The sequence below is a fragment of the Panthera onca genome, chromosome A1 (assembly GCF_046562875.1).
Source record: "Panthera onca isolate mPanOnc1 chromosome A1, mPanOnc1 haplotype 2, whole genome shotgun sequence".
NCBI lineage: Eukaryota > Metazoa > Chordata > Mammalia > Carnivora > Felidae > Panthera > Panthera onca.
The window spans coordinates 80,535,590-80,557,055 of NC_138339.1; the positions used below are offsets into that span (position 1 = coordinate 80,535,590).

The window sequence follows — 21,466 nt, forward strand, 5'->3', positions numbered from 1 at the left end:
CACTTTCATATATATTTTAGAACTTTAGCACCATTCTTTTTTTTTTTTTTAAGTTTATTTACTTTGAGAAGAAGAAGAGAGAGAGGGAGACAGAGCAGGGGAGGGGCAGAGAAAGAGAGAAAGAGGGAGTCCCAAGTAGGCTCCATGCTGTCAGTGTAGAGCCTGGCATGCAGGACTCAATCTCACAAACCAAATTGTGAGATAATAACCTGAGCCAAAACCAAGAGACAGATGCTCAGGGTCTCCTGGGTGGCTCAGTCAGTTAAGCGTCTTACATCGGCTCGGGTCATGGTCTCACGGCTCGTGAGTTCGAGTCCTGTGTCAGGCTCTGTGCTGACCACGGAGCCTGGAACCTTCTTCGGATTCTGTGTCTCCCTCTCTCTCTGCCCCTCTCTTGCTCACACTCTGTCTCTCTCTATCTCTCAAAATTAAATAAACATTAAAAAAAATTTTTTTAAGACAGATGCTCAACTAACTGAGCCCCTCCCCCAGGCACCCCAGCATCATTCTTTATTTAAAAGGAGATATTGGAACTCTCTGTGTGTTATAAATTAAAATAGCTGTGTATAATTGCTGTTTTGTTAGGCTACTGCACGTTTTTTCCATCCTCCCTGGGGTCACGTTTCTATTTCAGAAGTCTTGTCGTTATTTCATCTGGACCCTAACCATGTGGAGCACTTCCAAGTGCTGACCCTGGGAGCAGGCACTCTGGAGGATGCTCAAGAAGTATACAAGCTGCCTTCCCAGGCCTGGAGGTTGGGAGAGGGGCAGGAAGAAGTGATCCGTAGCCAAGTACGGGATCATTACAATAGTTGTCTCAACTGTCCAAAGAGGGAGGTTGCAGTGGGAAAATCACAGGGGCTGGGGCCTGACCTCAGGGGATTTGTACTGGGTTTGTGGAGATGGAGAGGAGAGGCCAGCCTCTGGAAGATACAAGAGCACGAGTTTGAAGTGTTCCTCAGTCAGTGTCCGCATAGTCAGAGTGGGGCAGATGAGGTAGAGGTGGGGAGGTGTGGAAAGCAAACTGAGGGGGTTTGGCTTTTTCCCTGTGGAATTAGTGAATTCTTGAGGCTACAAAACTACAAAATAAATTGGGATCTTTGGTATTTTCCCTGTTCTTCCACATCAGTCACCAACCACTACTGATTCTGAGAAGCATGCATTTTAGGTGGTAGGAGCCTTGGAGACCAGAGGGCCTGGCCTCCCCATTTGTCCAGTGAGGAAATACGTCCCAAAGTTTAGGAAGCCCGGGTCTCATGATCATGAAGTAGCAGAGCCAGAGGTGACTGGCTACGTTGTTGACCAGGACCTGCTTCTGGGCTTCTCTTCCCAGGGCTTGTTTCCCACCAGGAGTTCTGGAGTAGGTTCTACGACCCTTGGCAGTTCATAGGAACCTGTGGGAGAAATGGCATCACACCCTCCAGTAGGAGTGAGCTCCAAGGACAGTGCAGTTCTCACAGGGCTTCATCCCTGTACCTGGACCCCCAGGGTCCATGCTAAGCCAGAATTTGAATAAGAGGAGTTGTAGCTGACAACAAAAGAAACAGGATAGAAAAGAATCAAGACACATTGAGTGACCCATGTGAGCCACAGGAAAGTGAGGTTAGGAGAATGGAGAGCAATATTACTTTTAGGAGGAATTACTATTTTTTTTAATGAGTTGCTAATCATAGTCTGCCTATGGTTCTTAACTTCAGAAAGACCAAACAGGGCATATCCTACCCAAACTGTGTGGACTGAGAGCAAGGTGGAAAGGGTGGTCCTCAAGAATATCAGGGAATGGTTATTAGAAGGAAAGTGGGGGATAAATGCTGGAAAAGAAAAACAATAGATTTTGACATTAGCTCCCTTGTCCTAACCTGGACATGTAAGCACATATAAGACTCAGATATTCCCATGTGTCAGGTGTTCTCAGGATTTTACCTATATTAACTAATTGTGCCTATCCTCAATGTGATGACATAGGAATTACTATTATTACCATTTACAGAGGAGGAAATTGAGACACAGAAAGGGCTAACTTGCCTATAGTCTTTCAGCAAATAAGTACCATAGCTTGAATCTGAATCTAAGCAGTCTAACTCCGGAAACTGTGTTTTCAATTATTCTGTTAAAAATATCTCCAGGGAACCTGGGTGGCTCAGATGGTTAAGTGTCCATCTTTGGCTCAGGTCATGATCTCATGGTCCATGGGTTTGAGTCCCACATCTGACTCTGTGCTGACAGCTCAGAACCTGAAGCCTGCTTCGGATTCTGTGTCTCCCTCTCTCTCTGCCCCTCCCCTGCTCATGTTCTGTCTCTCTGTCTCTCTCAAAAATAAAAAAAAAATAAAAATTAAAAAAATATATATCTCCCATTTTCCTTCTTTCCTTACATTTTTCTCCTTCTGAAATAAGGATTTGAGGAAGGCACTGAAGACAAATGTAATCACCAAGTACACAGTAGTAGCCATTATTACTTTTATTATTATTTATTAACAGTTTGCAAAGCCTCTGGTGCAGAGTAGACATTCAACGACAGTAAAATAAGACAAAAATCAATGGAAGACCAACCAAGACATTTTCATGGACTCTAGGGCAGAAAGATAATCTCATGATCTTCAGGGGATTAGCAATGAGTAAGGAAGAATAGGTGCAGAGAGTAAATGTATGAATGGAAATGTCCAGAGATCCACTGAGGCAGTGAAAAAAATGGTGAGATGCTGAATCCTGTAATAACTCCTTTTCTCTTTTCTTCTTAAGTGCTGCCTAAGTAGAGCTGAGGCCAGACGGGATGCAGCTAAAGTGGCCCTAATCAACTCCCTCTTCAATGAGCTGCCCTCTCGAAGGATCACTAAGGAATTCATTATGGAGAGTGTGCAGGAAGCAGTTGCCTCCACCAGTGTGAGTACCCACTAGGGTAGAGCTGGCTGCACTGAAACACTGAGGCATTTCAATCTTGGGAAATACTCAAATAAGCAAATTCTTTAAGAACTGTGCAGGAACTTGGGGAACTTTTTTTTTTTTAAAGAACTTGGGGAGTTCCTTCTGCAGGAACTTTTTTTAAAGAACTTGGGGAGCCTGGCTGGCTCAGTTGTGAGTTCAAGCACCACACTGGGCATAGAGTTTACTTAAAAAAAAAAAAAAAAAAAAAAAAGAATTGTGCAAGTTTAAGTTTTACCCATGAAATCATTGATTTTCAACAAAACTAACACTTGGATTAGAAATCAAGAAATTGGAACTGTCTTCCTATGCCACATCACAGAAATATTTTTTAGACGCCCTGGATCACCATTAACCAAGCTTTAAATCAAAGTAGATAATTTGATCCATCCTGATTTGTTTACTTGAATGTTAGCTGTTTGAAAAGCGTTGATTCTTTTAGGGTTTGGGAATGCATACAACTGAATACTGTTTTAATGTAGAGATAAACTAGCTCATTTTTCCCCCAAACTTGACTGATGATAAAAATTATCTGAAGTGCTTTAGTAAAAGTACCAATTCCCCAGCCAGTGTAGGAATCCGGCAATCTGTATTTTTAAGGAAAGGCTGACTGCTCAGATATGGAAAAGCCATATTCCCAATATTTGTTAGCTCTTAGAATTATTATGCTTAATAGGAATTACTTCTTTCAGAGAACTGAAAACTTTTTACAGAGAAAATTTCTATAATGGACGTAATTAATGCAAAATGCGTAAGAACAAAAACTGTCTTAGAAATCCAGGAGTAGATGATTTGCCCCTTGTATTATGTGGAGCTTCTGATACTTGTTACCTGCAAACTACAATGGACGAAGCCTTGGTTTCTTACTGTGGCAGGTGTCTCTGTGTGTGTCCTCCAAAAACAGGAACTTGGCATTACTGAGGGAATTAGCCACCTCCTGATTTTGCCATTAGCATGGATAAACCCCATCTGAGATTTACATTCTCTGATTACCTTAATCTGGTTATAAAGGTTCTGTCATTTTGGAGAAGCTGCTGAAAATGAAGGACACATTATCGCCCTAGCAGTGACCCTTTTGTTCCTTTTCCCCTCGTAAATGCTCTTGTCACCCCCAAGAGAGATAAGAGAAGGGGTAAGGGACAGAGAGTGGTTGACCTGGCAGGAAGACATCAGGGAGCTCTGTTCTGTATCTGCTGTCAGGATGAAAGGAAGCCTTTATTTTCTTGCCCTGTAAATTTTAAGTGCCTTTGAGGAAGAGAGTTAGGAAAATGATGCCTGATTTATATGTGTGGAATTTACTCAGGAGCAGGGAGGGGCCCTCAGTGTAAATGTAATTTATCATTTTTTTCATGGAAATTTCTCAGGAAAGAGAATATATAAGGTTTGCAGGCTCTGGATGGATTTCCTCTGGGATATTTAAAAAGCCAACATAAATATTTCAGCAGCAGCATGTTAATGTTATTGCATTCAAAAGCTATAAATTTGCTAGTATCTGATGCTGGCAGTTGTTTGTTCAGTCTCACAAAGGCATTGCCCACTTTCCCAGAAATCCAACGCCCTGGGATACTAAAGGGCAGGCCCCAATGCCAGCCCACAGCTTGTGTTAGTTTTTTTTATTGTTACTACCCCTAACTAAATTGAAGAGAAATTTCAGTTCTACTCGTCACCCACCCACCTTGTTTCCTAAAGATTAAGCAGTCCAGAAGTGAAAAAATATACACCAAGATCCATGTCTCCAGGTCAAACACCAACATATTATAAGAACTCCCATTAAGAATCATGGCAGTAAAATATGAATGGTCCGTACAACCAGAGAATTATTTCCCTCTCAGTTATATAATCTTGCCTGGTTGCCATCAAATCAGAACAGGGTCAGCATTTCAGTGTTTCAAATAACAGATGAAGGCAGCCTCAGAGGGCAACCACTCACACATTACCAGCATCAACAGCAAAGACCTTGTGCAAGATACAGGAATTTCTACTTTGGGAAAATTATTCTTTTAGCAAGTATATAATTAGTTAACATTCTAATCAAAATCTAGATTCAAATTGATTACAAAATCCTCCTCTTTACTCTGAGTCATGATGAGATTAAGAATTTTATCCCAAATCAACTGGACACTTGGTTGTAGAATGCACACCTGAAAGGTCAGGAAAATAGAAATTTCACTGTAGGGCCATGGCATTAATTCGTGAACACCAAAAGAAGAGGAGGGAAAATCCATAATATTTTCCTTCTCTGCTTTCCTCCCAAGGGCACTTTGGATGATGCAGACGACCCCAGCACCAGCATTGGAGCCTACCACTACATGTTAGAGTCAAACATGGGGAAGACCATGCTGGAATTTCAGGTATCTGACTTCCTGCTATATGTTTAATTTTGCTACACAATCCAGAAACTTGTGAGAATGCCACTCTTATCATTAACATCTCCTTTCCCAATAGTCTAGTCTTTTTTTTTTTGTTGTTTTGGACCTTTTAACCTAACCCTCTTAGAATCCGGCATGGTAGCTCCATTATAGCCACACCTCAGTAGACTAAAACAAACAAGCAAACAAAGCAGAGTCTTTGCTTTCTTAAAGGGAAGTAAAAGACTTAAGTCTAACGAACAGCTGGGGAACACCACCACTTGAAGACCTTGTAACATTTCACCAGCTTTTCAGTACAAAGTTCCTTTTAAGCCAAATTGAACACTTTGAAGTGTTGGTTTTGACCATTTGGTTCTTAATTTTTGGAAGTCATAGATGAAGTTGCCTACAGTGTACATTAAACAATGCCCCCCTTGCTTCTGGCATTTCCACTAAACAAGATCTGCCACCACCCATTGTTAACTAAATCAAAACATTTATCAAGCTGTAACTCTGTTTCATCCACTGCTGACAAGCAATAATAGAGCTGAAGAACTATATTACTTATTATTTGCAAATCAATAACATTAACAATAAGAATAATACTCATTGACACTTATTGGATGCTTACTTTGTCTGACACTGTGCTTACTGTGCTGAGCATTTAACAAATAGCATAATTTAACACTCACAATAAACATATGAGTATTTATTATCCCCATGTCATCAGGAAAGGAAATGTGCCATATTTAGTCAATTGCAGAGCAAGGGTTCAGACCCACGCACTCTAATTTCTGAGCTCACAGTCCCAACTGTTATCTTTTATTGGACTGGGCAGATGAAAATTCAGCAGTGATTGGGCATGAAATGTGTGCCCTCTAAAAAAACTAAACTTGGGTATTGAATATCCATATTTATGCAATGCTAATAGGAATCAATACACAATGTTATAATGAAGAGACTATACCTCCAGTATTTCTGTTGTTAGATTCCGAGAAGCAATCAAAGATACAATGTTTTATGGACCCAAATGTTCATTATGGTGTAGTTTACAGTGGTCTTACAGCTGAGCTCTGAAGCCACCAGCTTTCAAATACCTTTCAAACTATTTTCTGGACTGCAATGCCATAGCCACTTTGTAGGTGGATACGTCCCTCCTGCCCATTTTTAAGAAATCAGTATTTTCCTTCATTAGGCATTTGTTTTGTCCTCAAAATTACCCTCTCTTCATTCAGTCACCCAGTTTTTTTTTTTTTTTAATGTTTATTTATTTTTGAGAGAGATAGAGTAAGTACTTATGAGTCGGGGAGGGGCAGAGAGAGAGGCAGAGGATCTGAAGCCAGCTCTGCACTGTCAGCACAGAGCCTGATGTGGGGCTTGAACCCACTAACTGTGAGGTCATGACCTGGACTGAAGTCAGACGCTTAACCAAATGAGCCACTCAGGCGCCCATCCCGTTTTCTTTTTAAGTGACAGTGGTTTCACTGGCCTTTGAGGCTGATTGTCTTGGTTTTGAAGAGACTGGGTATCCCTAAAGCATACCCTCTGGGATAGACAGGGGCATGCATCAGCTCAGTGATCCTGAGCCCAGACTCTGAAGTGGGCTGGCCCAATTTAGCTTGGCTCTGCTTCTCACCTCTAAATCTGTTTCCTCATTGTATGTAAATTAGGGAGACTATTAGTACTGGCACTACCTCACAGTGCCATGGTGAGCGTTAGATGGGACAATATAGAAAGAGTCCAGAACATTTCCTAGCATATGGTAAATACTCACTGAATATTGGGGTGCCTGGGTGGCTCAGTCGGTTGAGCGGCCGACTTTGGCTCAGGTCATGATCTCGCAGTCCGGGAGTTCAAGCCCCGAGTCGGGCTCTGTGCTGACAGCTCGGAGCCTGGAACCTGTTTCGGATTCTGTGTCTCCCTCTCTCTGACCCTCCCCCATTCATGCTCTGTCTCTCTCTGTCTCAAAAATAAATAAACGTTAAAAAAAAATGTTTTTTTAAAAATACTCAATGAATATTGACAACTGTTATTATATATACTTCTGAAGAAAGACTGCTTCACCTGAAAGGCTACCAGATGGATTCCCTTGGCAACTTTATCTAACCTAAAGGTTTCAAATGAGGAAAAGATACCTCCCTGCACTAAATATTTCAGGGGTCTTGCTGTAGGATAAAAGGGTGGAACTGTAAAGGGTCCGTGCTTTTCCCCCATAAATAATCTAAAGTCAAAGAGAAAAAAATGAAAGGGAAGAGGATAACACAAGAGAAAGAACACCAATTTGTCAAAATTGGACAGACTGTGTGACACCTGCCCTACCACTTCCCACCTGGGCACTTCAGTATTCTGAGACTCAATTTTCTCATCCATAAAATAGGAATCATAATGCGCATTGTGTAGGATTTTTGTGGAATGCACATAACGTGACATTTATACAGCATCTAGTACAGTAATTTCCCCAAGGAAGAACCTCATGTATTTTAATTCCTCCCCTCTCAACCCCAACCAAAGAAAATTGTACTTCTTTTACTATAAAATGAATGCTGCCTGCTCTAGTACATAGTAGCTCATATGTGATTTAGTAGCTGTTTTCAGAAAACTAAGAATGAGTTTTGAATGCAATTAGGTTATTAATCTGGCAAAGATGAGGGAGGCATGATTTTTAAAAATTCTTAAAATTTTGTCCAAATACTATGAAAGGCTGTACTCAACCACCTTTTAGTAATACTTTAATTACCTTGCAATGGGCTGTATGTTTTCTGTGTGGTCTATGTAGTAAGGTATTTAAGTATGTGAAATAATAACTTGAATCAAACTGTGGAAATGGTTCATAAATTCTCAGAACAGAGGCTGGGGACAGGATGGGGGACAAAGGAAGAGGATGTGAGGGCAGGAAAAATCCAAACTCACTCCCCCAGTAGGGATGCTGGCAACCCAGGAGGACGGCTGTGGAACACATCTCTTTTCCTTCCGCCAGTTCTAGGTTGCCTGCTGGGTCCCAGCACATTCCTTGGTGTCCTGGGTTAAATGCATCAGCTTGTTTCTTCACATAATGGGAATTGACCACAGACCTGGGCTGTTTGTAGCCGACACAGCAATTCAGTACCCCTGGTGGGTAATAGACGTATGTCTGTATCTAGCTACGGATGACTATACCATATAAAAACAAGGCGGGTGTCTCCTGACTGCCTGCAGGCTTTCCAGGGGGGCTGTCAAGGAGGCAGCACTCAGAGGAAATGTGATAGGCTTCTGCTTACGTTCACTTCGTGGGAGGGAAGCTGGGTAGCCTTCCCATACAGAAAATTGCCTGGTGTTTGGGGGGAGGGATGGCGACAGCACTAGCCACTGGGTCTTGTCAAGGTCAGATTTGAGGCAGACTTTGACTGAAGCTGGTTAATATATTTACTCTGAAGCCTAATGCAGTCCAAGGACGACTTGTTTATTTACATCTTTGCTAAATTCTCCAGGTCGCCTTTTAAAACCTCATCCCATAAACAAATTTCCTCTTAAATCCATTCTCTTGGGTGGGGAGATGGTGCCCACCTGTTTTTCAAGTTCTCCATTTACAGTGTTTGTTTTTCTTATTTCTGATGAATCACAGAACCAAGAGAGTCTCCCAGACAGAGTTCTAGAGAGAAGCAGCATGCATTTTCTCCCCACAAAGTAGCTGAAAGGGCAAACATTGTTCCTAATAGGAGGCAACACCAGGAAGCACTGAGGACAGAGCCCAGCTGGTGGTGGTTTAAACTAAATGAATGACAAATTGAACCAGGAAAACTGAAGAATGAAAGCTGCAATTTGCACTTTTTCCTAAAGATGAAGAAAACACAGGGCTCGATTCTCCATTTGATTTCAAATTTATTTTACTGATCAGGACTGGCTACATAATTCTTAGGGCCCATATAAGATAAAAATGCAGGGCCTTTTAAAAAAAATTGCTAAGAATTTCAAGTCGGTGGAGACTTAAATCAAGCTTGGGGTCCTGTGTGACTGCACAGATCACAAGTTCATGAAGCTGGCCTTGTCCCTGAGACAGACTCACCAGAAGGGATGACTAGAAAAGGAGAATTAAGCATTCACCTCAGGCACAAAATTTAAAGGAGTTTCAAAAAACTCAATGACAAAGACAATATTATAATGCACTATTTTATTTTATTCTTATTATTTTTTTTTAGAGAAAGAGAGTGCAATCAAGGGAGAGGGGCAGAGGGAGACAGAGAATCTTAAGCAGGCTCCACGTTCAGCATGGAGCTCAATGTGAGGCTTGATCCCACGACCCTGAGATCATGACCTGAGCCAAAACCAAGAATTCTACTCAAGTGACTGTGCCACCCAGACACCACTATACTGTGCCACCCAGACACCCCTATAATGCAATATTTTAAAAACTCAAAATGAATGTGTGAAAATTCATAACAAATATCACCCTAGTCCCAACCCAACTTATAGGCCAGCTTCTTGTTTACCTGTCAGCCTACCCAGACTCCCCAGGCTTCTAGGTCAGCCACATAACAAGAAGCATGGCACAAAGACATGAATAAGGAACAGGTCAGATAGCTCACCAAACATATTTCCTTTAAAGTGATAAGGTTTTGGGGCATCTGGGTGGCTCAGTTGGTTGGGCAACCGACTTCAGCTCAGGTCATGATCTCACGGTTTGTGAGTTCGAGCCCTGCATCAGGCTCTGTGCTGACAGCTCAGAGCCTGGAGCCTGCTTCAGAGTCTGTGTCTCCCGCTCTCTCTACCCCTCCCCTGCTCGCACTCTGTGTCTCTCTGTCTCTCAGTAATAAACATTAAAAAAAAAAAAAATTAAAGTGTTAAGGCTTTGACAGGTAGAAAACAAAACCATGAAAACCAGGCAGCAGGGGATTATGATGACCTAGGAAGAGAATCCTTACAGAGGCCCACAGCAGCCCTCTCCTTGCTCTCCTTGCCAATCTGTAATAATGCAGGGATTTCTGATGGAATCAACGAGAGGCATACAAGGATTTCCTGGGGTTAAGAGAAGGGCTCAAACAGCTTTGGGAAGATTTGAGGATAGTAAAGGTGGTCTTATGAAGGAAAATAAAGAAGTAGGACAGGAAGAATGTGGAAATATTTCAATATACTTTACATAGTGATGATAAGATTAGCATCTCTACAAAGGAAGGCAATGACTAGATTGGGATGTAATGTAAGAAGGCAGAAAGAAGGTCATCTTCCCTGTGGGATTTTAGGAACAAAAACAGCACTGAGAAAGAGGCAGTTGTGTTACTGCTGCAGCAAAAACTCCTTGGGGATGGAATAGAAATTTGGACAAACCATAAGGGGTAAGGAGGAGGGCTCTTCCACAGTGAAAAACAGTTCAAGTCTCTGTGGGGAAGTTTTTGAGAGATGTCGGTTGCCAAGGGACATGGGAACAGTTTTTGGCTCTGTTCATAGCAGAATTGTGGGTGCTAAAGTCTTAGGAGGACTGCTGGGTGGAATGCCAAGAGTTTATCTGGAAAGGGGGCAGTAGTTAGTGTATAGATAAGAATGAGAGCTTAGAAGACATTGGAGGAAGAATATGTTACTAAGGCAAAAATTGTAGGATGGTGGAATTAAGAGCCCTGTAGGCTGTTTCTCAAACTGGGCCACAAGGACAATATCAAGAGGGCTGTTGAAAGTCACAGAAGAAACTCACTATATCTTTCTGGGTTTTACTGAGTGTAACCATTATAAACTTGGGTTGGGGGGAAAGTGGAGGAGTGGAGGTGGTATGCATTATTTTAAAAAACGGATATATACACTAGAATACAAAATAAAACATGAAACGGAAAGAGATGTCTTATTTGGAAATAGTGGCCCTCCTGTAATATCACAGAGACTGTTTCCTATCAGGACATAAAAAGTGTTCCTTTTCATTTTTATGGCTACCAAGTCTCTAGTGAGTAGGTTTAAAGGTACAATGAGAAAGGTAGCACAGATTTACCCTCTTCAGTCACTGGGGTTACCTTGCTGAGAAGCACAGGGGTGAGAAGCAGATTACATAAGATTTAGCTGTAGAACAAACCCACTCTCACTTTTCCAAATTATCAGAGTGACATGACGGACTGAAAATCTGGACCAGGGAGAAGTGGAAAAGAGAGGGCATAAGAGGGGCAGCTTCCCTGAGCAGTGGAACCAGAGCCCTAGGCAGATAGTGGCATCTCTGTTTGGGGTAGGAGGAGTAATTCTGCTGGTATCCATGAATTATTTTAATTAATAGAAACACATGGTTTTGCTTTTACTGAAGTCTCTATGGGCTCTTTGAGTGCTTACTTGAATAATAGAATATAGACAAAACTCCAAACTGAAAAGAAGGGAAAAAAATTACATTCTACTGGCAATTTTAGACATAAGAATGGTGATATTTGCTCTTCTGATCATCTTATAGCTTTAAAATTCAATAATTTTAAGATGTCTGAAATCTTAGAATGCCTTAGGTCTCTTCATTTTCATAATTTAAGCTTCTTCCTGAGCAAGCAGAGGTAAAGACAAAACAATCAGCTTTTTTAAATGGTCGGTAGGACATCTGTCTCAAAGTTAAGTTTTCATAACTAGTGTCATGACCAGGAATTTCCTTAATTGCATTGTGTGTGTTGTTTATGCTGTTAATCCACAATGGGGGGGGGGGGGGTAGTCTCTCTGACCAAAAATGAAAAAAAATGCAGATAATTTCACTGGAAGACGCATTAGGAAAATAAAATCTTCAGTATGTGTATATAGTTTACCTTGCCCTTCATATCATCAAGGGAAAAGATGCTGATAGAAACTCAATGATGTGCTCAGCCCCAGCCACTGGATATAGGGACTGTGGATTGGTTTTAAGGTCAATTACACTTTATTACCCATATTTGTATGCATTTTCTTGACTGAATTTATAAACATAGGAGAATTTTACAGTTTCTGTGGTTTGTCAATTATATGTTATCTATATTTACTTTTTGGCTAAAATTTAAATGGTTTCTTTAATATGTAATATTGTCACATGATTCAAAGCTCAATAGGTAACACAGAATGTCAGAGGGAGATCTCCTTCCCCATCCTTCCAGACATTCCTGTTCTCTCCCCAGAGACAACTATGTTACCCAGTTCTTTTGTATCTTGCCAGAACTCTCCTGGCATTTACAAGCAAACATTTATAAGGGTTTTCTATTCTTTTAAATCAAATACCAGCACACAGTATATGTGTTGTGCATCTTGCTTTTCTTTTAACACCACATCATAAAGACTCTTTATACTAGAACCTGGAGAGCCTTCTCATTCTCTCTCCATGAATGAAAGTATTCAGTAGCAAGAATGTATTGTAGGGGAGGAAAATAATTTTCCTTCTACCCTTATGAGTTCTTAGCTGAGACCCCTGCAATCAAAGACAGATTAACATAAGAAAAACAGAAGTTTATTAGCATATATACCTCACATATACATGAGAGATACTCAGGGAAAAATAAGTATCTTCCTGAGGTGGCTTGGAATTTATGATAAAATACCATCTTGATAGGAAAAGGGGAGGCAGGAGATGTAGGCCTCTTAGGGGATAGCAAATGATTTTTAATAAAGATGAATGGGCCCTTAGTAGAATAGATAGGATGTATAATACTTTGTGACAGAGTTTGTTTGGGTATGGTGTGGACCTCCAGTTTCCTTTTCTATAGTAAGAGTTGGTCTTCCCTGGTTGATAAAATTCCTCAGGAGGAGATTTATCAAAACAAGTTCCTTTTGTCTTTAGGCAGATAAGGGGAGTTCAGGGAAAGACTGTCTCTGCATTTGATGTTTTTCAAGTGCTTCTGGCTTAAAATAATCAATATACCAAAATGGCATGTTTTGGAATGACATGTCCTAAACTCATATTTTGGAGTAGCATATTCTGCTACCCTTAAGTTTCATACTTTTTAAAACCATTTCCTTAAAAATGAGCATTTAACATATTCCCAGCCTCAGGCAATTTCAAAAACAGTACAATGAATAATTTTGCCTGCACATCATTCTGAGATATGCTGGTATATTTAGATAACTTCTTGAATGTAGAGTTGTTACAGTATATGTATTTTTAATGTTGAAAGATATTTTTCAACTACTTAGTCATTTTATTGTGCAAATATGGATGTGGCAGAGGAGGGAAGAAAGAATGCTCGAGAATCTTGGAGACTCTGGTGTTTGAAAAGTCTCAAAATTTTCTGATGATATTGTGTATTCTATTTTCCTGAGATAGTTGGGGATCAGAGTTATGCCCTACCCATCTCTCACACTTTCTTTCACATTTCTGCTTTGAGATTAATGACAGGTGTTTGGGTTTTGTAGGAGCTGATGACCATTTTCCAACTACTGCACTGGAATGGAAGCCTAAAAGCCCTTCGTGAAACAAAGTGTTCCCGACAGGTGAGATTTTCCAATCAAGAACAGGTTTATGTCATAGAGACTGAGCAGATGGCTTGTCATCTTCCTAGATTTCCTTTATTTGGATTTTTCTCTGTTTAAATTTGGTACTTTATTTATTAAGAGCAGAAGATACAGGAAAAAAATATATAAAACAATCTATTTGAGTCAGGGACTGACCAACTAGGCATGCTAAGGAGAATATTGCCTGGACATGGGATTCATTTAGCTACCTGTACTAAATGCCAGAATGGAGGGATCATTAAGACAGACTTGATTTCTAAGTCAAGTGCTAAATCTACTCTACACACCTGCCCAACCTTAGAATTTGTGCCTTCACCGGAATCTACCCCCAAAACGAAGAGCACACTGTATACACTGTATGTTAGCCAACTTGGCAATAAATTATATATATTAAAAAAGAATTTGTGCCCTCTTCTGTTCTCGAATGCAGAAAGAAATTTGAGAATGTACTGTTTCTGAACTGCTTCACTGAAGAATGGTAAAGTTATCCACTAAAAGTCCCCAAAGGGCAACAGAAATGATTATAAAGCTGGGCAAGCTGGCATTCAGTCACCTCAATTTTTTGGTTTGGAAGTTTCTTCCTTGTTTTTCAGAAATGGGGTCTCACTATTTCTTTGTTACCTATGAGAAGCACCCTTCCCCCCTTTTTTTAATGGCAAAGGCAAACCCTCTCCTGTGTATTGAACAGCTTTCACCTGCTATCTTCCAATATTTATGCTTTCTTTGCTTTCTTTATGCACCATTAGACTTTGAAAGATGGCCATTTATTTTTGAGAATTTGCTAACAGGAATTTGTATGAGGAATAAAGCCTCTACTAGTCAGCTAGATGTGGGTGGATATAAGAGTTTTCCATGCACTGCAGCCCCAGGAGTTTTTAGTTGTTCTTTGGTTAGAAAGTCTGGCTTTCAAAATGTCAAAGATGGAAAAGAAATAAGTAGCTGACAATGGTTTTGGCTATTTTTTTTTCTTTTCCTTTGATTTTATAAAAGGCCTTTGAAACTCACTGGGTTAGTTATAAACACTTTTCCATGGTTGTTTTTAATTTGTTAAGGTCATAAATAAATACCATATGTTCTTGAAAATAAAAATAAGCAAAGCATCCACTCTACAAGATCTTCTTAAAGTGTATCCATCAAACCCATACATTATGTTACAATGTATTGGCAATTTTTTTCACATGAAAATTGACAGGTAGTGGCCAATTTTTAATTGTTTGCAGAAGAAATACTGTACATGAAGTTACCATTATATCAATAATGATAATGCCTATGTTCCACAATACACTTTTAAAGTTCTATTTGTAGTTGCTGTGAGCCATTTGGACTGTCATCTATCTTCCTTAAGCTAACAAATTGACTCTTGTTAGGAAGTGGGCTCTCCTGGTTTCTAAGTCTTGTCCTGATTCAAAGCCTCCTGCTTTCTGCAGGGGGTGAGACCAAACGCAATTATACCCTAATCTTTCCATATAACTGTTTCCATCTCTCCATCTTGCTGAAGGAGAAAATCCTGGGCAGAAGAGTTCAAGGAATAAATGAGGTAATATCCATGTGTGAAGGAATGCATTTTCTAAGGAAGACATTTTCTAGCAACGTCAGAGTTCTGTTGTGAACATTATTGAGTCATTCTTGGTGGTAGTGTTTTGACTTAGCCTGAAGTGACCCTGCTTTGCTTGACCAGCTTGGCCCTTCATTTGCTTTAAGAAGTATATCATGGGATTTTGTTTCCATGTGTAAACATCAGAGAGGTTCAGTTATTGGTAAAACCTGTATGAATGTGGATGTGGGGGGTGGCAGGGACAAAGGAAATGAGGTGTTGGAAAGCCATGAACACAGGTGCCTTTGTTGCTCTTCATTGACACTCTGGACTTTGTCTCTTGGCTTCCAGGAAGTCATCTCCTACTATTCCCAGTATTCCCTAGATGAAAAGATGCGCAGCCACATGGCCCTGGACTGGATCATGAAAGAGAAGGAATCTCCAGGAATTCTCTCTCAAGAGCTACGGATGGCCCTGAGGGAGTTGGAGGAAGCCAGGAAAGCAGGACAAGAACTGCGTTTTTACAAAGAAAAGAAAGAAATCCTGAGTTTAGCCCTGACTCAGATCTACAGCGATCCTGACACCTCCTCACCCAGTGATGATCAGCTGAGCCTAACGGCTCTTTGTGGCTACCACTAGCAAGGCTAGGTTCCAGCTGGCCTGAGGTTGGCAGAAGCTGGACTCTAACATTAGGAAGCTCAGTGAAGGAAGTTGTTGGAGGCTTTACCACCTACAGCTACCACCTGAAGGCTGTACTAATTCTTCCCACCCATTCCATTCATAGACTCTCAGAGTAATAGGATCCTTACAGGTCCCAACAATTTTCCCATCACACTTTCAAGAGTTCCTCCTCTTACTGAAAGGATGGAGACAGAATTGTTTGAAAAACATTTCCCAGGTTTGGCTCTAACCTAAAGCCCTGTTGACATGTGCCTTCCTAGATTATGTATGTTGTTTTAAACAATGGGCCAGTGTAGCATCCCCCAAAAGAACACCAGCTGGGACTGGGGAAAGTAGCATGAGAGCAATTTTTAAAAATAGTTGGGATTAAATAAACAACATAGAAAATACACATGGGTCAGAATTTCTTCCTAAGCTTTATAAACTAAGAGACACTTCTACTCTACTAGGTAAAATCCAAAATTCCAGTGGCAATTTTATCTGGACATCCCACTATCAAAGATCTAAAGTGGTAATAGTGAAAATACGTGATAAATTTAACTTGGCTTAAAATGCCAGTTATGATAATTTTTAAAAAATCCACACTCTTCGGTATGGGGATAAATTTCACCTAGAATAGTACTCCTATTCCTCAAGAAGAATTAGTATCTAATTTTAATGAGTCCTGCAAACAGTGATGTTCATTTTTAACTTGCAAATAGATAACTCAGGTTGATTTGTTTTTATTTTTGCCACCACAGTCATCTATGTATCATGGAGACAGTCACTGGATTTTGAAAAATCATTAGCTTTTAACAGTGCTTGCATTTGATTGTTTCTCGTGCATTAGAGAGAAGGAGTCTTTAACTGTCTTTATTTTTGTTCAAGAACATAAGCCAGGAGTAGTTCAAATGTAGTGTCATTTCCAAGTTTTAATTAGACATTGTCATCTCTCTTTGAAAATGGCTTGGGTCAATTAACTGATTAGAAAACCAAAAGCAAATACAGACCAATTTGTAGATGGTTTCTGGTCACTCAAATTTAAGAATGGCAGCAGTGTGAATTTTAGACATTTGTAGGAATTTCCAACTTTATAACATAAAAAGGATTATCTTGCATTTAGTCCAATAATTCAAAATAAAGGATACAGTTTTTTCAATGTTAAGTAAGATTTCTTTTTCTTCATGTTTAAGTGAATGCAAACTAACATTCCTGAAGGCTAAAACCATTATATTTACATTAAAGTTTACAAAAGTATGATAGCTTAACTTCATATATAAATATGTGCAGATGTAATTATCACTCCTTAAGTCCCCATGAAAACTATATATATGGATCATGTATTTTGGAATTAGCCTTTAAAATAAAAAAATTAATTTCAGATATCATATTTCTCACACCAGGGGAAAATTTAGCTTCTTACCTACTGCCTTACTCTGTCATGAAAGGTAATACTATAAATATTAGATAAATTTAATTTAAAAATATTGTGTTAACAAATGTCACATTTCTCCCCAAAATGAGGCTAAGTGTCACCTAGAATAAAACTAAAACTATATTCCCTTATAATCCTAAAAAGAAATTCGAATTAATGTTTGCAAGTTGAATAAATTCTAACATTAAGGAAACTTTCTGTTAAAAGCAATTTTTTCATAAAGTCATTACTCTTTATCATTTCATAAAACCGTAATTTCCCATGTTGGGTGTGATTATAGGTAGGTCCATCTTTGCTGCATTTGCAGCTTTTGACCATGACCACCTAAAGCTGACACCATCTAATTAGATCCAGGAAGGGGAATCAGCAAGGAAAATGTTAAAATTTATCTTTGCTCTATAATTAGAAAACTGTACCTATTACGTGAACTAAAAGCATTGCCCTTGGCCAATGGCAGTTTTCCCACCTGGTCAGAACTGCCCACTCTTCCTGGAATGGTATGGAACCTATAGCAAAAGAAACAAAATTCAGAATCTCTGCCATTGCTGGAGCCTTTTAATGCTCAGTTATAGCAAATCAATTTTAGCTAAGACATAAGGGCTGCCAGTACATCACTTAAACATTTATAATTCCAGACCTAAGAAGAGCCATGTTGAAAAGCAAAGTAGATTCTTCTTCCTCTTCTGTATCTTGTTCTCAGTGATACACTGTGTTGAAGGGGATTAAAGTGGAAGATTCTCTATTTTAAATATATGGAGTTCTGGGTCCTAAACTTTTGTGGTTATAATGCCTTTGAGAATCTGATGAAAGCTATGGACCTTCTCCTAGGAAAATAGAGTGAAGCATATACCTTCAAATTTATGCAAACAGTTTCAGAGAGTTTGTGAACCTCCCCAACGTCCATGGATTGCTCTGTCCAAGGACCTCCAATTTAGAATCTTGAGTACAGACTTATAGTCTCAAACTTTTCAGCATGGATCCAAACTAGCTCAGACCAGCCCTGTGTAGCTTATTTCTAAGATAAATGTTATCATTCTTAAATACAGAATTGTACTGCATTTTGACAAGAATGGTTTAATCTTCACAAAGTCCAAATATACCAAATTGCTATGAAAAAACAGCTTAAAACAAACTAGTCACTAAGTGTGTGAACCTATTAGAATATTGTCAATCTAATAAAGACATTATTCCTCTAATGATCAGAATTTGTCCATTTGTTCAAAAGCTGTAGTTCACTGATACATTTTCCATTTAATTTATTCACTTACCTCTAGAAAAAGAGAATAAAATCACAGATAGTCCTGAAATGCTATACCATAATCAACTATGAATCTAATCATCTATGTCTCAGGAAAAAGAGAAATAAAGAATAAAGATTTAACACTTCCCTGTTTCTTTCGGGGAAGCTTTTGAAGACAACAGTATTATCATAGTTGACTTCATCTCTAAGATACTTTAGAGAATTCTGAGTTATATCATGCCATGTCTTTCTTTCTTGCCATGGACAAAAGAAGCCAGACTAAGAATATTTTCATTATCCTTGACTATATTTAAAAGTAAACACTATTCAAGATATTATCACTTTTATATCATTGATACTTTTTTGTTCTGCCTTGCAGAAATGCAAGTATCAAGTTTTCTTCTATGGTGTCTATGGTGTAAAAGAGTGAATATTGTTTTCAGCCAGGGTCCTAGGAAAAAGAAAATCATTTTTTTTCTACCACAGTGGTTCTCAACTCTGGCTGCACATTAGAAATACCCAAGGAGCTTTAAAAATTCCAAAATGTCCAGATTATACCCTGACCAATGAAATCAAACTCTCTGGAAGTGGGGCCCAGGCATCAGTATTTTTTAAAGCTCCCCAGGTTGTTTCAATGTGCAGCGAGGTTTGAGAATGACTGCTCTATCCACCAAGGTCTGGCTCAGAGGTCTATGACCTAACTAGTGGAAGCTATTATTCCACTTGGCCTAGGCCCCAATTCAAATGTTGAGTTCTTTTGAGCTAGGTAGAACCAAAACCTTCAGCTTGAGCAAGAGGATCTCCTGGAGCCCAGAACTAAAGAGGGGCAAGCACCTGCATATCCATGCGCATGCGTGTACACACACGAGCGCACACATGCACACACACACACACACACACACACATACACTGTATCTTAGCAGTACATCCACGTTCTGCCCCAGGGTCCAGGCTTTCTTTCTCAAATATGGTACGTAAAATATCTACACCAGAATCATCAGGGGGTACTCATTTAAAACTTCAAGTTGCTGGGCCACACCCCGGACCTGCTGACCAAATTACAGGAGAAGGTCTGGGTTATTTACCACTTCACCAGGTGTTTCTGATCACACTTAAATTTGAGCTCTTTTGGCCTAAAGCTACCTAACACATTTTTAGTAGGCAGAACAGCCCTGCCCCTTCTGACATAACTAGCCTCTTGGGGTAGCGTGCAGAAAGGAATAAAGAAGAGAAGGGAAGGTTATCTCTATCCTTTCTGGAAGGAAGCTGGAGAAAAACAGAAGGGGCACAGAGATATGGCTGCCTTTTCTCTACCAAAAGAGCAGCTCCCACTCTTTTATCACTTTGGCCTTAACATTTGGAATTACTTTTAATCCCTTTACTAGAAACTGTGGAAATCTCTTTTAGCTCACAGTTAAAGCTACTTCTTTAAACCTGACTAAACCCTGGTAGCACTTTGTTCCTTGGAGCAAAGTAGGCTGTGGGAAAGGCAAGCAGAAGCTTCTTGAAAGCTGTTGAGTCTCTAGAGGTTTAGGAGTGAAAATCCCAGATTGCAATCTATTTTTAGCAGTTCCCATTTTAGCAGCAATTATGTTCCACAAATACATTTGTAAGTCAATTGTTCAACCCTGAAGGCGCATTTTTCTATAGGAGCAATGTCATATATGGTGGCAAGTTTCCCAGACTAGCCTACATAAGCAGTAGGGTACCCCAAATATTGATCTCTGGACCTAATACCTCTCCAGGTTGAAAGAGGGCAGGGGAGGGTGGAACAAGGACAGCTGAGGCTAGGGCATAGTATTGAAAACCTCCCGAGGCATATTTCTCATCCCCAAATTTGTTCTCCAGGCTCTTTATTTTCTCCTTGCTCCTCCATAGATTACCTTGCCAATACACCACCCACTGCCATCACTTGCTGCTTCTTATGATCATGGTTTCTTCTACTTTCTGACTTACTGAAGTAGAGAGGTGACTTTTTACTGCCCTCTTACAAACTCTTTGAAAATTTCTAAGAGGTGTTATCACTAGAACCAGGAACATTTTTGTGACCTAAAAATATCAGTTACTAAGCTTCTCTGCAGACTGTTTTCACCAGGGCTGGTGGGAAAAACATAGACACACAAAGCAGGACAGGCTTTGGACAGGCTAGCCATGGAACCTGTCCCATTCCCCCATACTCCTAGATTTCCTGCTTTTTGGTGTTCTCATTAGGTTCCACATGACACTGCCCCATCCTGATCACAGCTGCCCCATAACTAGCCAGTGATTCTGAGTAATCTGGCTCAAAACTCCAAAATGGACTGATCAGTCTGTCCTCTCAGGAATGTGAACTAAGAAACATGAAAAGAATTTGCCAGTTTGAGTTGGGAGGTAAAGTTGGAAGAGTCATGTTCATGAAAGTGATGGTTTGTGCAAGCTGAAGTGAGGAGAAGGAACCATGAGTCAGTAGAGGAAGCTGGTCAGTAGAAAGAAGGGACACTGGTTGGTGCAGAGAGCAGATGCAGGGAGAGGCGGAGAGGCAAGGAGAAGGTGAACACAGGAAGCCCATGAGAGGATGGCAAGAGCTGTGTCTCAAGTGCCCTGCAATAAAGTTTCTTATTCTTTATCTGAGTGGATCACATACCTTGCAACCAAGGAAACCATTCAGAGCAAAATCATACTCTATTATTCTGGATTTTTTATCCTCAGCATAGACCCAAAAAAACTGACATCAGAAAGAGCCTCTTCGAATGATAAACATGCTGCTGAGGAAAGTAGATTTAGACCTTGGGACAGAGATCACCTTTCCCCACTCACTCCCCTTCCCCCTCCAATGTGGCCAGGAGTCCTCCCAGCTCTGAAATAAGTTTATGTATCCTATGCTGATCATCTCATCCTGCCCTTGCTGCACTGTGTTCTCACCTTCCACAGGAGGTATGACCACAGAGG

The 21,466-nt window shown here is 40.1% G+C and overlaps 1 protein-coding gene across 3 annotated transcripts in view; it reads left to right on the forward strand.

Moving 5' to 3' along the window:
• Window positions 1-18,494, forward strand: part of LIX1 (limb and CNS expressed 1) — a 62,699-nt gene extending 44,205 nt beyond the window's left edge. For all 3 annotated transcript variants that reach the window (XM_078447743.2, XM_078447760.2, XM_078447752.2), the window contains 4 exons: window positions 2,742-2,882; window positions 5,177-5,272; window positions 13,571-13,648; window positions 15,555-18,494. In XM_078447743.2, coding sequence (XP_078303869.2) covers window positions 2,742-2,882; window positions 5,177-5,272; window positions 13,571-13,648; window positions 15,555-15,842 — 603 coding nt within the window. In that variant the 3' untranslated portion in view covers window positions 15,843-18,494. The remainder of the gene's footprint in view (window positions 1-2,741; window positions 2,883-5,176; window positions 5,273-13,570; window positions 13,649-15,554) is intronic.
• Window positions 18,495-21,466: the final 2,972 nt, after the last annotated feature.